General features: G+C 43.8%; 2 protein-coding genes across 3 annotated transcripts; one reads left to right on the top strand and one right to left on the bottom strand.

Moving 5' to 3' along the window:
• The first annotated feature begins 1,166 nt into the window (after positions 1–1,166).
• On the top strand, positions 1,167–10,364 carry LOC144707342 (B3 domain-containing protein Os07g0563300-like). 2 transcript variants are annotated; one of them, XM_078580439.1, is made up of 11 exons: positions 1,167–1,779; positions 3,783–3,864; positions 3,953–4,051; positions 5,087–5,847; positions 6,278–6,374; positions 6,458–6,632; positions 6,909–6,985; positions 7,633–7,992; positions 8,589–8,638; positions 8,802–8,872; positions 9,566–10,364. In XM_078580439.1, the coding sequence occupies exons 1-11, from the start codon at positions 1,607–1,609 to the stop codon at positions 10,177–10,179; spliced, it is 2,559 nt and encodes an 852-aa protein (XP_078436565.1). In that variant the 5' UTR covers positions 1,167–1,606; the 3' UTR covers positions 10,180–10,364. The 2 variants fall into 2 exon arrangements, with proteins under 2 accessions (XP_078436565.1, XP_078436564.1); XM_078580438.1 differs by having other exon boundaries at positions 5,078–5,847.
• A 1,835-nt stretch (positions 10,365–12,199) lies between these two features.
• On the bottom strand, positions 12,200–14,579 carry LOC144707838 (uncharacterized). Its single transcript, XM_078581086.1, has 2 exons — positions 14,088–14,579; positions 12,200–13,000 (listed from the first exon to the last, which is right to left on the bottom strand). Exons 1-2 carry the CDS (start codon positions 14,542–14,544, stop codon positions 12,648–12,650), a joined length of 810 nt encoding a protein of 269 aa, XP_078437212.1. The 5' UTR covers positions 14,545–14,579; the 3' UTR covers positions 12,200–12,647.
• Between the last annotated feature and the right edge of the window lie 2,568 nt (positions 14,580–17,147).

Here is a 17,147-nt window from a genome sequence, read left to right as displayed (position 1 = left end):
AAAATAGAGAGAGAGGGAGACAGGAAAATAGAGAGAGAGAGGGAGACAGAGAAAAAGAGAGAGGGAGACAGAGAGAAAAAGAGAGAGGGAGACAGAAAAATAGAAAGAGAGAGAGAGGGACAGAAAAATAGAGAGAGAGAGAGAGAGAGAGGAGACAGAGAAAAGTAGAGATAGAGAGGGAGACAGAAAAATAGAGAGAGAGGGAGAGGACTGGTCACCGTGTTGACCAGAGAACTCAACCCCGCGAGAACCCTCACCGCCTCACGCTTCCCGAATGAGGAGAGCAGTTGGCCGACATTTTCTTTCCCACCCCCCATTTTTTTCGTCTCTTTCCTAAATCACCTCAAACTTGCGCTATTTTTAGCAATACGTGGATTCCCCTCTGCTGCCGGGCCCACCATTTGCCACGTGGACGCGTTTTTACGCGCATGGCTCATGCAGATTAAGCTCTGTAGAGACCATGGCCGTTGGCGTGCGCGAGTGCGGTCACCACCGGTGACGCTAACATCCATTTCTACTCGCAAAGAGTTCCCCCCACGCGGCGGCGGTAACTTGACTCTGCCGGCACGTACTCGCACGTGCTCCCCCAGTGAGTCCCACTCATATAGTGAAAGACAGTTTTGCTCTCAGAGCTCCTGAGAGAAGTCGGATGCGGAACCGTCATTTACCTGAGAGAAGTCGGGCGTAGGTCCCACCTCGAGCTGTGTAACAAAGTGAAAGACATTTATACTCTCAGACCTTGTTCAATAATGAAAGGGTAAAACCGTCTGTTAAGTAAGAAATTGGCTGGAAGAAGATAAGACGTGGGTCCCCTTGGGGACGGGAAGAGATGCAAAAGACGTTTTTACCCTCAGATGGATGGGAGGGTAAAACCGTCGTTTCGTCAAGAAAATGTAAAAGGATTCAAAGGAAGTGGGTCCCGCTCGTGCGTGTAAGCGACGGATTTGAACCTCCGAAAAGACGTTTCTACCCTTACGATCCCATGGGATTCGGAAACTCGAGGTACGGAGGGTAAAAACGTCTTTCAGGGCATAATAAGCCGCGTGCTTATTGGGCGGTCACTCGAGGCATGCGCTCACCGGCGGTGCCCAGACTCCGTCAGCCGCAACGTCCCGTCGCGTGCATCCCAAACTTATTCTTTCCCTGCTACTACAAGTCGTCGTCTCTCTCTCTTCCTTCTCTCTCTAACCCTCGTCGCCGAGAGCTTCTCTCTCTTCATTCACTCTCTAATCCTTCTCTGAAAGACGGCGAAAACCTCTCTCTCTCTTCATTCTCTCTCTAACCTCTCTCTGGAAGACGGCGATAGCCTCTCTCTCTTCGTTCTCACTCTAAGCCTCCTCTGCAAGACGACGAGAGCCTCTCTCTCTCTCTCCTTCCGAGTCTATATCTCTCTAACCCGCCTCTGAAAGCCGGCAATAGCAACTCTCTCTCTCTGCGGGCCTTCGTCTGAGCCTATCTCTCTCTCTTTATCTTTCTCGCTGTGCGGGCCTTCATCCGAGTCTATCTCTCTCTAGCTCTCTCTCTATCTCTCTCATCGGGCGATGATTAGGGGTAACGGCGACGAGACGGCGGCGGAGATCCGCTAGGGCTTCGGCGCGACGGAAAGATGACGTCATCGCCGTCGCCGTCGGCGGGAGTGGCGGCGCCGCCGTCGCCGGCGCGCGCCAAGATCTGTTATAACTTGCACTGCAAGGAACAGTTGGTAGACGGGAGTTCGCCGCGCCGGCGGGGATGGCGGCTTCGCTCCGGAGAGCTCGCCGAGCTCTGCGCTCGATGCTCGTGAGTCCTCCTTTCCCGTTCTCTGATCGTCGGCCGGTAGTAGATTCCTCGCAATTTTGAGGTTTGTTCCCGGTAATTTGGTTTTTCCGGAGAAATCGGCGAGAATTGAGTAATTTGACCTCTAGATCGTGGTTGTCTTCGGCGTTTTGACTTGTTCTACTGCTGCTGCGAATCGGTTGGAAGTAATGAGATGATGATGGTGTCTTTGTTTTCTGCTGCCGTTTGTTCTGAATTTAGCGGATGAACTCGCCTTGGCTTTCTTTTGAAAATTTGAAAATTTTGAGCTCAAGATCACGATTTTTGACTTGTTATACTACTTCTGTGAATCAGTTGGAAGTAATGAGATGATGATGATATCTTTGTTTTCTGCTGCCGTTTGTTGTTTAAGACATTTGCGAGTCTGAATTTAGCGGATGAACTCGTGTCGGCTTTCTTTTGAAAATTTTGAGCTCAAGATCACGCTTGTTGTCTTCGGCTTTTTGACTTGTTACACTGCTTCTGCGAATCGGTTGGAAGTAATGAGATGATGATGATATCTTTGTTTTCTGCTGCCGTTTTTTGTTTAAGACATTTGTGAGTCCGAATTTAGCGGATGAACAGGCCTTGGCTTTCTTTTGAAAATTTGGAAATTTGGAGCTCAAGATCACGCTTGTTGTCTTCGGCTTTTTGACTTGTTATACTGCTTTATACTGCCGTTTTCTACTGCCGTTTGTTCTTTAACACATCTGTGATTTTTAATTTAACGGATGAACTCGCCCATGCTTTCTTTTGAAAATTTTGACCTCAAGATCACGCTTGTCTTCGGATTTTTGACTTGTTACATTGCTACTGTGAATCATTTGGAACGCATGAGATGACAGATTTGTGATTCTGAGATTAGCGGATAAACTCGACTTGACTTTCTTTCGGAAGTTGAGTAATTTGAAGATTTGAAAATTTTGACCTCTAGATCACGCTTGTCTTCGGCTTTTCGACTTGTCCTTCTGCTACTGTGAATCAGTTGATAGAGCTGAGATGATGATATCTTTGTTTTCTACTGCAAGTTGTTCTTTAAGACATTTGTGATTCTGACCTAGGGGATGAACTCGGCTTGGTTTTCTTTTGAAAATTGAGTAATTTGTCCTTTAGATCATGCATGTCTTCTGTGTTTGAAAATTGAGTAATTCGAAGTGGGAAAGGTTGGCACACTGTGAATCAACTGGGATTCATGAGATATCGTTTTACTTTCTACTACTAATATTTTGTTGAAACAATTGTGATTCTGAATTTTGCGGATAAACTCGCCTTGGCTTTCTTTTGAAAATTAAGCAATTTTATTTTTGGGGAAAATTGAGCAATTTGACCTCAAAATCATGCTTTCTTCAGCGTTTTGACTTGTTCGAAGTGATAGTTGAGTGGCAGTGCGAAAGGTTGACTCACTGTGAATCAAATGGAAAACATGAGATATAATACTTCTTTTATTCTGTCAGTTCTTCGTTATAAGACATAATTTTGAATTTAGCGGATTACCTGTCTGTGAAGAGACTTGAAATGATTTGAAAAATTGTTTTGCCTATGAAAAATTGTCCATGTCGCCATGTGTAGCGACATCAACAATAAAAAGCAATAACTGACATCATGAACTGTAATTTCCGCAATTTGAGCTTTAAAAGCAATGACTGATTCTTCCAAAGAAATCGCCGAAAAATGAATTCTTGACCTCAAGATCATGATTTTCTTAAGCACTTTGACTTGATCAGCTAAAGAAAGGTTGGCTCACTGTGAATCAAATGAAAACTAGAAGACGACACCTTTTTTTTCAACTTCTAATCGTTCGTTAAAACATTTGGTCTGAATTTAGCGTTATGAGTTGTTCAGTGCGTGAAAGGTTGGCACACTGTGAATCAGTCAGAGAGATGATCTTTCTCTTCAACTGCTATTTGTTCGTTTAAACACTTGTAATTATGAATTTAGCAAAACAAACTCGCCATGAAGAGGGACTTTTCTTTTGCTCGTCGTTGTAGTTCTATCTATGAACAAGGAAGCTTCTGCGAGACGTTTCATTCCGATGGTGATGGATGGAGAAAATGTGAATCATGTGGAAAGGTGACAAGTCTTTACTCATATTCAAAATATATGCGCATTACAACAGCATTTATTCATAAATCTGAATGACTTTTGCTGCTATGGCCAGAGGGTTCATTGCGGTTGCATTGTCTCTGTTACTATGTTCACGCCCCTTGATGCTGGAGGAATTGAGTGCAATGCTTGTGCCCGAAAAAACTCTATTCCTGTAAGACTAATTTCAGCATTTTAAATTGCTGATATTCTTCTTTGAATGTGATTTTTAAATATTTTTTTGATAAAGTTTTGACTTCTGTCATTATGTTTGCATGACCGGTATTGATGTCCTCTCAAAGATAAGCATCAATATCATGATTCGGGCATGAGAAGTTGCTTTTAGTATTCTCTCTCTGCGTACTACTCAAGAACTTGATATATTTGAATGACTAAATCCATACTTAATCTAGATTGTTGATTTAAGCTTCTTTTATCTGAAATGCCTTGCTATCTTTGAAAATATTCCATTTAGCAGTGGAAGTCCCTTCCGTACAAGTTTTGTCCACTACTAACTTAGTGGCTTTGAATTTCTGTCTATTTGACGGTCAGTCGTAACATCAGTGTTCTGTTCGTCAAATTTTGTTGGTATAATGAAAAGAAATTAAAATTTATTTACAAATCATTTTCACTTTATGAAGAAGCAAAGTTATGATGAGAAAGTTATACCTAATCTTCAACTATTATTAACTTATCAATTCTAGTCATAAATGGCATCTGATTTCACAATGACTTGTAATGATTCTGATACCTGTCGGTAAAAAGATTGTTTCAAGTGTGCTGAAGGTGTGTTGGCCTAAACAATGTCCAATCTTTGTTTTACATTTTTTGTATTATGTTTTTATTTGTTTTATGAAATAGTCGTAAAAGGATGCCCAAAAAGTCATAAAAATTATCCATTTGGCTCCGAGAGTGTGTACAATTATCTTCCTTTCTTGATTTTTTCGAATATACAAAGCTGTTCTTGGATCCAGGGGCCATATCTGGCTTTACAGGAAGATCAGAGTTTCTGCCTTAGGCAAGCTCTTGATCGTCCTCATTCTTCCTCTTCTTCCCTCTCTCGCTCTCTTTCTGATCTTTCCAATCGGGATTCTATAGCATCACTAGAAACTTTATTGTATTTAAAATATTTTATATTTTCCCTAACTTTTTGATTAAGTAAATATGTGTATTTTAAATGTTTGAAAAATTCTCATGCCAGTTCTCTCAGGTGCCAAATCATATGTCACAATCTTCATTCATTTTCACTCTGGGTGGTGAGAGGCTAAAGGACCCAGCTGCAAAGAACTGGGCCCAACTCAATGCCCCGAGCCCAGTTCCTGGCCAATGGCGGCAGGCATCCAACATGTGGAAAACGTTCACACAGTCAGACCTGCAGCAACGGCTCTCCTATGAATTTGACAGGCCCAGCGCTCCTGACCGGTTGACTTCTGGGCAGCGCCTTCCCCTTCCTCCCCACCACAAGAAAAAAGCTGACGACCCACCAGTCAACCGGATTCAGCTTGACAGCCACATGAACGTGAATAGCTCCTATGGATCTCCCCCAGTGTTTGGTGAGATGCAGAGAGAAGAAAGATGCCTTGTCGAAGAGACCGATCCAGTTTCCAGGAGGGACATACAGATGCAGACTTCGTTTGGCGTGTCCGGCGGAATTCATTTTGGCGCACTTCCCAATTCATCAATTGTCAAAGACGAAAGCCCCATGCATCTTGTTGGTTTGGTTTCTTCTCTTCCCAGTGATTCTAACAACGCAGGGAGAATCACACCGGCTCATTCAGTTCGACAGCAACTTACCCCCCAACTAGCCAAACAAGGTTCGCAGTCAGCTCATGTTTCTCCGGAGTTTGGCGGAGAGGCACAAGCTCAAGCAAAAACTGCAAGACCCAGGGTTGATGGCCGCTGCCGGGGTCAGTTACTTCCTCGTTACTGGCCGAGGATCACAGATCAAGAGCTGCAACAGATCTCTGGAGAGTATCCTTTTCTTTAAAAATTTAGCTTTGATAACTTATTTTTCTTGAATTTTCTAAACAATGCAAATGAAAATCAACCCAGGAAGCCTCATTGATTATTAGGTAAGTCTTAAGTCTTAAGAACATAGAAAGACACATGGTTACAGGCCCAGATAGGTGCTTGAACCCCCTCTGGAAAGATCTCTCAGTTTCTATTCCATCAAGACTTTGACTGCCTCGCCCTAGGGGAAAGGCTACAAGTATTTAAATGAAAATAACAATAAAAGCAAACATAACAAAATACCCCTGATAGGGTTGGGGATTGTGGCAGCAAACATAGGCCGGAGACTAGTGTGGCCAACGAGTAGACCATACGCATGATCTTGTGAAATGGTGTGGCTTAAAGAAACCTTTTTTCAAGATAAAAGCTGTGGGTGCCTTAACTTCCCAAGTTCGAATTCTGTTGTTACTCCCTTGTTTGAGAAAATGCTTAGTGCAAGTGATGCGGGACGAATTGGGCGCCTGGTACTTCCTAAGAAGTGTGCTGAGGTGCGTTATTGCATTACTCAAGTCAAATTGTTCTGGACTGGGGAAAGAAGTCAATGGTATTTAAAATAAAATTCTGGGAACAGGCATATTTCCCCGCAATTTCTCAGCCGGAGGGACTTCCTTTAAAAGTTCAAGATGCCAACGGTCAAGAGTGGGTATTCCAGTTTCGTTTCTGGCCTAATAACAACAGTAGAATGTATGTCTTGGAAGGGGTCACTCCTTGCATCCAGTCCATGAAATTGCAGGCCGGCGACACCGGTAACAAATCCTCTCCCTAGATATTTTTATTATTATTTCCGTGAGGTGTTTATCTCCTATGCAACTAATTGGTTCATGCAAAGCATGTTCTTTCAAGGAATTGCAACCTTTCATAGGATTGAATTCGTCTCAGTCTCTCTGAAGCTTTTATCAGAATCTAAATGTGTATTTCGCATGCGAGTTTACATAATTTCAATCCGATAATTTAGCCTCTTTTAAAGCTGTTTTACTATCCATAGGATTAATGAGTGGGAGTTGGTGTATCTCTATTTGCAGTGACATTTAGTCGAATGGACCCTGAAGGAAAGTTGGTCATGGGATACAGAAAAGCTTCAAATATTTTAAATGATCAGGTTTGTGTTCTTCATCCCGCATTAGAAACGTTACAGAATCAATATTTGGCCCAACTTTTTATCTCCAATATGGTTTAACGTTTATAATATGGTTTATTTTTTTCTTTAACTTGTTAATTTATGCAATGCATGATGTGAAAACGTAAAAATGATTCTGTAGCGTCGGTGTTTGGCTTTGATACTTTCTACAATTTCTTATACGTTCTGAACATATTTATGTGGTGTTGCAAGCAAGTTTTACTTGCCTTGAATTTAGGATTTACCGAGACTCGTAAGTACCAATTCAGAAAGTAGACAAAACAAACATGATGATTTTCTCAGTAGATGTATCAAGACTTTTACGTTATTGTTTTTTTGAAAAGAAACTTTTACGTTATTTACCCAAAACAAGGTATGCCATCGGGATGAGTGGGCGGTATTGTGTGACAAAAAATAGAAGTGATACTGGAGATTGCTATTATTTCTCCTCACGCTCACTTCAACAATGAGCTATTATTGCTAGTTAAAGAACACATAAATGTTGAAGTACACTGAAAACGTTGAAGTAATTTGAAAACCACAGATTAAGAAAGAAAAAATCCTGTTAAGACATTGATTTCATGAAACTTTGAAGTGATGTTCATTTAAGTGTATCCATGGATCTGCAGGATATCCAGGCAGCCAAAGGCGGCAGTGTGTATCCCCTGACGAAAGAATTAAACAGGAATGGCAATAAATCTGGAGAAGGCAAGAGCCACGTGGGATCAAAAGCCACTTCTTCAAAGGTGGACAAATCCTTAATGTCTCAAAATGAAAGGACTCTTTCAAAACCCTACTTGAAAGGACTCATCCACCCAAAGAGGAGAGCCAGTGCCCCCGGGTCGAAGAACAAGCGGTTGAGAATCGAAAACGAGGACTCTATTGAGCTCAAGCTGACGTGGGAAGAGGCTCAAGAGCTACTTCAACCACCCCCTAACCATAAACCATCCATCGTTGTGATCGAGGGACATGAGTTTGAGGAATACGAGGTATGGCGATCGAGGGACATGAGATATTTTGCAATTATGTCTTACTTTGGCATTTTATATTAGAAATGGAAGGTTTTATAAACCCGCCTGATTGAGATTGTAAATGCTGTTTGAACCTTTTGTTAAGTTGAGCTTTTGGGAGAAAACGTCTTATTTTCATTTTGATGATGCTAAAAATCATTATCTCTTTTATGATTCATTTTTGAAATCATGTTCCTTGTAAGAATCTTGATTGTTTGCAAAACCATGTTTCTTTGCAGACCCATGCCTCTTTGCAAATTCATGGTTCTTCGTTCGATCACAATTCTTTGTGAAACCATAATTATTTGTTCAATCATGATTCTTTCAAGAATTACGATTTTTTGCAGAAGCACAGTTCTTTTGAAAGTGATTTTTTTTGAAAAATCATGATTCTTTGAAGAATCATTGTTCTTTGAAAAATCATGATTATTTGCAAAATCACAAATCTTTTCAAAATCCCTGATGCGTTGAAAAATCCTGATACTTTGCAAAATCTTAATCTCTCTAGAGTTCATCCAGTTGGGTTGTTTTCCTGGAAGTGATAATCAACTATGCCTTTTACAATTAAATGGCAGGAGGCTCCAGTTCTCGGTCGGCAGACTGCTTTTGGAATGAACGAAGCAGGGTAATGCAGAATTCCCAAAACTTGCAATAAATTATGAATTTGTTTTCAAAAGCAGCATGTTCATTGATTTGTTTCATTTTAATATAATTTTGTTTGCAGATTACATTTTTACACAAAACTTGAAATAAGTTTGTTTTCATAGAATTATGCCATCTGTCTTCAGGTATCCTTCTCCTCCTGCCTTGGAAGCCACCTCGCCGCAGCCACCAGACCTTGCCACCGGTAGTTACCATGGTAAGGCAGCAGTTATAGTTCTGGATCGTCCTGGACGTGGACAATGGCCGGGACGGGACGAATTTCGTCCTGTCTGACGTCCAGAGTAAGTTCAGGGACGAAGGACGGGATAGTTTTTGTCCAACGATAAAAAAACCCATCCCGTCCAATCATACCGGGACGGTTTTTCGTCCCGTCCTGTCCTCCCGGGACAAATTTTTGTTTTGAAATTCGTCCCGGACGAAAAAAACCCATTATAGATTTTTAATATATTAATATAGATTTTTCTAAGTTTATTAAGGAAATATGGAGGAGAGAGAATGCAAATGGACCTACGTACAATTAATTCTGAGCGGGATCAGTTTGCACGCGCAAAAAATACAGGGACCTTGATGCAAATTGTCATAGCGAGGCCACGTGGGGAGATCTGAACAGTTGGTTGTGAATCCGGCAGTTTTTTGTGCACATCCGTCCGTCCATCGCCCGAGATCTCCGGACGGACGGTTTTTTTGTCCTACGGGATGAAAACCGTCCTGTCCGGTGATTCTCGGGACGAATTTTCGTCTCGAAATTCGTCCGTATCCTCAGACGGGACGACTTTTTTGTCCCGGGACGAAAAAATCGTCCCGTCCGCGTCCCTGAACTATATCAGCAGTGGTTGTATTCTTTATCCTGAAAGGGCAGAGTTTGATGGCAATGGTGTTGGTGGGGCAGGTGTTTTGGCAATGGCCCAAAAGAATAAAGGGAAGAGCGAGAGCGAGGCGGCGGCACTCGAGGCAGCAGAGGGGCTGGATGCGCTGGCCAACCTGGCCATCCTCGGGGAGGACCCGCTGTCTTCATCCCAGCAGCAGGCAGCAGCAGAGACGGCAGCGACAACGACGCGGCATCCGCGGCACCGTCCAGGGTGCAGCTGCATTGTGTGCATCCAGCCGCCAAGCGGCAAGGGGCCCAAGCACAAGCCGTCCTGCCAGTGCAACGTCTGCCTCACCGTCAAGCGCCGGTTCCGCACCCTCATGCTCCGCAAGGAGAAGCGGCTCTCGGAGAAGGACGCGGCTGTCGCCGGCGTCGGGGGGCTGTCGCCAATTCAGACGATGGGGCTTGAGCTTGCACCGTCGCCGCTGCCGTCGGCGGTCGCAGTGATGGCGGCAGCGGCAGCGGCAGCGGAGGAGGAGGCGGCGGGAAGGAAGGCAGTGTCACCAATGCCGCTGCCGTCGCCGATCAAGACTCCGCAGATTGACCTCAACATCCAGCCTGACCGCGAGGAGGAGCCCTCCCCTGTCTCCGACGCCGGCAGCCTCATGCGCCTCCTCCAAGACGCCGCCGCTTGACTTCCCTTTTTATCCATCTCTCTCTCTTATTCATCTCTCTTTCTCTATCTGTATCTCTCTCAATTCATATCTATCTATTTCTCTGTCTTATTCATCTCTCTCTCTATCTATCTACATGTATCTGTCTTCTGATTCTCGGCTCCGAGCCGGGGAATGGGGCTGCATGATCTTTCATTTCTTGTGTTTATTCCTTCTTCAATGAGGATTTGGAGCAAGCACAATTGAGTGGGATGTAAGAATAGAGGGTTGTATCTCTCTCTCCCTCTATCTATCTATCTATCTATCTATCTCCATACATCTGTCATCTGGTTCTGGGTCAAAGTCTGTGGATGAGCGATACATTCCCACACCGAGGCATATCGCCTTTGATGTAATTCTGGTAATGAAGTGCCTCAATTCTGTAGAGACGCAAGGGAGTTGAGGGGAAAGCAAGCAAGAGAAAGTACTCGGGATGTTGAGGAGAACAAACATGGTCAGAGAAGAGGTTGAACGGATGTAGGGATTGGCCGAGGATTAGCTGCTCGAAGATGCAGTGCGGTAGAGACAATCACGAGGACGGGGATTTTAGATGGAGTGCAGGACTCGGAGACAAGACAAGGAGCCTCCAATTGCTTAATACTTTCTGACTGCCCTCCTAAAGGGCAGGTCGCCCTATTTAAAGGGAACATCAAGGGGATTATATCCATGGGGCCGCAGGAAACTTGACAAGTTGTTTTAATGCCTTATTTTAAATGGGGATTTTGAGGAATATAGGTTGGTATCTCTCTCTCTAGTTTTATGCATTTGTCGCTCTGTCCATCTCTCCATCTAATCTCTCTGCCATCTAGAGAGCCTCCAGCCTGGATCTTCTTTTATTACCATAAAAGGCCCCAAAGAATAAATATGAATGAAAATGCATCTAATAGAGTAGGAAAATGACAAATACAACCCATAATTTTTCATGCTCTCTGCTCAACGTGAAGGGTAGAGAGAAAGGGTCTACGGCCCAGACCTGAATATTCTTGTTATTAAAAAATCAAACGAAAAATTTACAAATGTGTGAAAATGTACTCTAAAACACTCCACCAAAGTCAAAAAATAACTCATATTTTTTCTCATCCTCACACGTCTTCATCAGGAAGGTGGCTGGAGAGAGAGATAGACTACGTCATAATTATTGCACAATAAAAATGAAAATTACTCGTTGCTTCATTTTGGAGAGTAGAGAGAGAAACTAGGAGAGGGAGACACAGTCTAGCAATCTTATTATCTTTTTTTGTAGTGAAAAATTCTTACAAAATAATAGAATATTTTTCATGAATAAAAATGCACACCAAAGCACTAAAAATACAACAAAAATGTTTAGGTCAAAGAGCGAGAGAGGGACAGAGAGAGGGGGGAAAACGTTAAATATATATAGAGAAGTGAAAATACGGCAACCAATATCTCAGATGAGAAAGAGAGAGACCCAAGCCAAGATCTCCCTGGATGAGTAAAAGGTATCCCAAAACCACAGACCAAAAAGGAACCCATAAAGATGGGTGTGTGAAAGAGAGATAGAGAGAGAGAGAGAGAGAGAGAGAGAGAGAGAGAGAGAGAGAGAGAGAGAGAGAGAGAGAGAGAGAGAGAGAGAGAGAGACAGAGAGAGAGAGAGAGAGAAAGAGAAGACAAGAGAAAAGAGAGAGAAAGAAAGGAAAAAAGAGGAGAGAGAGAGAGAGAGAGAGAGAGAGAGAGAGAGAGAGAGAGAGAGAGAGAGAGAGAGAGATAGGTCAAGAGAAGAGAGACAGAAAGAAAGGAAAAGAGAGGAGAGAGAGAGAGAGAGAGAGGGAAAGAAAGGAAGAAAGAGAGAGGAGAAAGAGAAAGAGAGAGAGGGCAAGAGAAGAGAGACAGAAAGAAAGGAAAAGAGAGGAGAGAGAGAGAGAGAGAGATAGGTCAAGAGAAGAGAGACAGAAAGAAAGGAAAAGAGAGGAGAGAGAGAGAGAGAGATAGGTCAAGAGAAGAGAGACAGAAAGAAAGGAAAAGAGAGGAGAGAGAGAGAGAGAGAGAGAGAGAGAGAGAGAGAGAGAGAGAGAGAGAGAGGGCAAGAGAAGAGAGACAGAAAGAAAGGAAAAGAGAGGAGAGAGAAAGAGAAAGGAAGAGAGTAGTGAGAGAGTGACAGAGGGAGAGAGAGAGGAAAGAGTGTTGTGAGAGAGAGATAGAGGAAGAGAGAGAGACACACACACAAAGGAAGAGAGAAGGGGGAGAGAGACACACAGAGGAAGAGAGAAGAGAGAAAGATATAGAAGGGAGTGGGAGGAGATAGAGACACACACAAAGGAAGATAGAGGAGAGAAAGATATAGAGGAGAGAGAGAGAGAGAGAGATGGGGGTTGTAGAGAGGGGGCGGAGAAAGCCCCAGCACCCGGCAGTCCTTGATGTTCTTCGTCTTCGTCAGCCTACTGCACTTCCCTTTTTCGTTCCTGTAATTCTCTCAGTTTCACCTGAGACTTCTACTGTTGACCCGGTTGGTTGACCAAGTCCATGTAGTGTTTGAAGGAGTTTTGGCGCTGCAACCTCATCTCCTCATTAAACTTGTTGATGAACGCCTCCACCCTTCTGTTCAGCTCTTCTTGCCCCGGCGACGCCTCCCGCCTTATCATCCTCCCCACTGTTGCCACCGGCGACGATGTCGCCTTCCTCGTCTCCCCAATGTTCTCCCCCTTCCTCGCCGCCACCGGCGTCGTCGTCATCGTCGTCGTCCTCAGGTGCCTGCCCAGCGGCATCCCCCGCCCCTCCGTTATCGTCTTCCATGTGCTCTCAAGCGTCTCACCCTTCTTCTGTTTTGCCACCCCCAGCGGCCTCCCTGCATCACAAGTCACCATCAACGTTGACCGTTGACCAATTACCTCCCATGACTACCCCGTTGACTATTGACCATTTACTGATTTTAAGGCCGTTGACTCCAACGTCAATAATCCTCGCCCGCGAGTGAAGGTACATTTATGCATAAATATTTGGATGAAGGTCTCATCCATCAAAATTGAGAGTTGACAGTTGACCATCATCATTGACTATTGACACATTACAGCCCATGACCATCACCATTGACTGTTGACCCTTGACAGATGACAAGGACGTTGACTCAAGTCTTGCCAAGACTACGTAAATATTTGGATGAAGTTCTCAACCATCAAAATTGAGAGTTGACAGTTGACCATCATCATTGAATATTGACCCATTACCGCCCATGACCATCACCTTTGACTGTTGACCCTTGACTAGGACGTTGACTAAGACGTCACCGTCAATGACCGCCGTTGACTACGAGAGAAATGGGGTCCAGCATGGGTCTACCGTCACGTCTTCCTCACGCTGAGGATGATGTTAACGATGCCGAGCCAACTGCACGTGGAGCTACATTTATATTTGTATGAAGGTCTCACCATCAAAATTGAGAGTCGACTGTCACAGTTGACAGTAGACCATCATCATTGACTATTGACCCATTACGGCCTATGACCATCACCATGGACTGTTGACCCTTGACAGATGGCAAGGACGTTGACTCAAGTGGTCAACGTTACTGACCCAATGACTTAAGACTACCGTGGAGGTACATTTATGCATAAATATTTGGATGAAGCTCTCAACCATCAAAATTGAGAGTCGACTGTCGGAGTTGACAGTTGACCATCATCATTGACTACTGACCCATACCACCCACGGCGGATGATAAGGACGTTGACTCAAGTAGTCAACGTCCCTGACCGCCGTGGACGACGAGTGAAATAGGGCTCGGCATGTGTCAACTGCCACGTCTTCCTCGTGACAACGATGACTTTAACGACGCCGAGACTACGCCAATCGTCCGTATTCCAAGACGGAGGACGGGTTGGAAAGGAGAGAACGGGGCCTCCCGTTCCGTTCCGTTCCAGGATGACGGGAATTACCATCGGGGCTCGAACGAATACTCCTCCGGCCGCCGAAGCGCTCCGAGAGAAGGGGCTTCTCGTCGGCGATCCGACGGCTGGGCGGCGTCCAATCCGATCTTGATATCACGAAATCCTCTTCATCGCCGTCCAAGACGACCACCAATCCGTCATTTCCCGGCGATTTCCCCTTCTCTCCGCCGCCGTCGTCCCCAATTTGAAATTCCACCGCCGGCGGCGCCGCCGCGTCGGCGAGTTCTTCGGACGATCCGAGGTTATGGAAGTGAGAGGAGGCGGCGATGGAGATGATTATCCCGTTGATCAGCACGTACAGATGGGGCAGCGTCAGCCAATCCCGTGCCGCCACGTAGATCCGCGCCAACTCCATCAACACGGCCTCCGGCATCGCCGGTGACGTCAGCCGCACCGCGGCCGCCACCGCCGCCGCCGCCGCCAGCCAAACCCTCGCCGCCGCCATCTTCTTCTTCTTCTTCTTCTTCTTCTTCTTCTTCGAGAAAGAGAAAGTAAGAAGAGCTGATGAGGAGGAGATTTTGTATTTATGGGGGCGGGAAGGGGAGATCTGGGCCGTTGGATTTGATCCGGGAGGTGGGGAACGGGCCACGTGGCGATGAGCTGTCCCGGTTTGAATAAAATAATAAAATACTCGCGATGGAGCGGTCTTTGGCGGTGGGACGCCGCCGCCTTTGGATTAGCCACGTGGGCAGTCTCCAACGGTCATATTTTCTGTGGCGGCTGGGCCCACTCCCAACGTCCTTGCATTAAAGTAACCACGCCCGTTGTTTTTTTTTTTGAAAAAAAATTCTCCCAAATTATGCTGAGAAATTGATTGAGAATATTTTTTCTTCTGTTTTTCCTCTGTGGGCTCATTCTCAACGGACTTGCATTAAAGTAACCACGCCCTTTTTTAAAAAGAAAAATCCTGCTTTTTCTGCAATTATGCTAAGAAATTGATCTAGAATATGCTCATTACTCCCTTTGCGATTTGGTGTTTTTTTTCTTTTGTTTTTCCTCGTTGGGCCCGTCCCTGGTAGATGCTCCTGGGGGCTCCGCTCCGTACATGTGGTGGGCGAGGTCTCTAATACGTAGAAGCCACGGATTCAAAAGAGTAAAGTAGTGGGTGCCCTCAATGCATTGTGAGAAAAGGACGGAACAAGAGACAAAATAAGGCTTTGATTGAGCTGTAAACAGCCCTGGTTTTGGATGTCACAGCCTTATGGCTTGATGCTAGGCAGAACAATTAATTGCTAACAGTCTAAGACAGCGACTGTGTAGGGACCTATGGCTGGGCAGAATGGCAGACTGCTCATGATTCAATATCAACCATCGTATAACGACCCAAGGCTGGGCAGAACTGGTATAATGTCCATGTACATGACAGAAGGAACTCTGTTCTCAATCACACCCAAGTAGTATGCCAGTATCATGGGTTGTTGGATGCAGGTGTGAGACATATGAAGAAGATGGTTGGCATCCAAGATGCTCAAGTCATTGTTGGCCACGTGCATCTGAGGCAAATCCTGCAACGTTGAGAAAATGAAGGCATACAAAAACAAACTGCATAATTGCCAAGCATGTCGAACATTTTCTTCCCCTTTTGTATCTAGGGATGAATGGTAGTGAGTCCCCTATGCCAATTGATGAACTCAAATTTGGGAGTGTGATTTGTCCTTGATAATTGAGTTGATCAATAAAATTCATAAAACATTTAACTCCTTAAAATATAGATAGTGATGTGAATCATGTTTATATGTTTATGTAGGGAATAAAGGGGCACCTTGGATGATGTGAAATAATGATGGGTGAAATGGGAATGAACAGATGGATGTGGGTGGACGAATATGGATTGATTGATGTTGAGAAGAAGATGCCAACAAAGTATATATAACTCATTCTAAATTCTTACAATCTGCTAGAATCAAGGTATTTAACACTACAAGAGAGCCCTTCCGCTTATCTTTTGTCCGTCAATTTATATCAATAATCTTCAAAAAAAACTTGATGGATCTCAAAATCACTTTCTTTCACTTATTCTACTAATGTAAGAGAAATTCCAAGATGAATTTAAGATGAAGATAAATGTATATTTATAAATTCAAGGGTATGAATGGGTAGAGGAAATAAATACATGTCAACTCCCAAAATTTCAGCCAGGGTCTGTTTATAGATCATCAGGTGCTTTTGGGTAATATCTTTGATTGACACTGAGAAATCACATTTCTAAGCAATGGGAAATAGGAAAAACAAGTCATGATTCATCTATTAAACCCTAGAAGATCTCATCACCTTTTGGGGAAATGGAGTGGATGACACTACAAGAAGCAATATGCTCCCTCAAAATTCATTAAGAAAGATTGAAGAATTATTAGTTAGGCAGGCAGGATCAGGTTATTCTCATTGGATCCATTGGAAAAAGCTACCTAAAAGAGGAAGAAGAGAGATCCTATGGATGTGAGTGTGGTAGAGGAAGAGAGCATGGTTGAAGAAATGAAGGCAATGGATTGGGAAAGAACGAAGAATCCAAACCTTGATAGAGGTTTAAATTTAAGTGTTTCAACTGTTTAAAATTTGGGAATTTTTATTATCAATGTGCCATAGTGAGAACATCAAGAAAAAGGTGAATTTGGTCAATGTTGAGGAGAAGAGTGAGTTGGCCATGCTGATGATGTCGAAAGAACCTTTGGATCATGCATCATTTCAAGAGATCGACAGAGGTCCTCTATGGACTGACGTGTAGTACCTTGATACCATGGTTAGAAACCACATGGCTGGCATAAAAAATCTATTTTATTAGCTAGGTGATGATCAATGTGATAGTGTTTTGCTTTGGTGATGGGTCTGATGTTTATAATGAAGTCCATGCTTATTTAAGTTCATTGAATAAAATATTTATGTTCATTATTACTGCGTATGATATTTATAATGAAGTCCATGCATACGTGCAATGACTTAGTGAATTATGATGAGATCATAATACAGTGATCACTTGTCTTTAAACATGTATTTTAAATATTCCTATTCGATGTATAGTCAAGACAGACATTGAATTATCCGGAGAGAATA

The sequence above is a fragment of the Wolffia australiana genome, chromosome 9, assembly GCF_029677425.1.
Source record: "Wolffia australiana isolate 7733 chromosome 9, ASM2967742v1".
Lineage (NCBI taxonomy): Eukaryota > Viridiplantae > Streptophyta > Magnoliopsida > Alismatales > Araceae > Wolffia > Wolffia australiana.
This window is presented reverse-complemented; position numbering and strand designations above follow the sequence as displayed.

Bases quoted from the DNA above. Each gene is read 5' to 3' on its own strand.
- LOC144707342 (XM_078580438.1), top strand. From the start codon at position 1,607: ATGACGTCATCGCCGTCGCCGTCGGCGGGAGTGGCGGCGCCGCCGTCG. The intron at 6,633-6,908 runs GTAACAAATCCT...CTCTATTTGCAG, and splicing joins ATTGCAGGCCGGCGACACCG to TGACATTTAGTCGAATGGAC. The intron at 8,639-8,801 runs GTAATGCAGAAT...ATCTGTCTTCAG, and splicing joins TTTGGAATGAACGAAGCAGG to GTATCCTTCTCCTCCTGCCT.
- LOC144707838 (XM_078581086.1), bottom strand. From the start codon at position 14,544: ATGGCGGCGGCGAGGGTTTGGCTGGCGGCGGCGGCGGCGGTGGCGGCC. The intron at 13,001-14,087 runs GTAATTCCCGTC...CTTGTGATGCAG, and splicing joins TATTCGTTCGAGCCCCGATG to GGAGGCCGCTGGGGGTGGCA.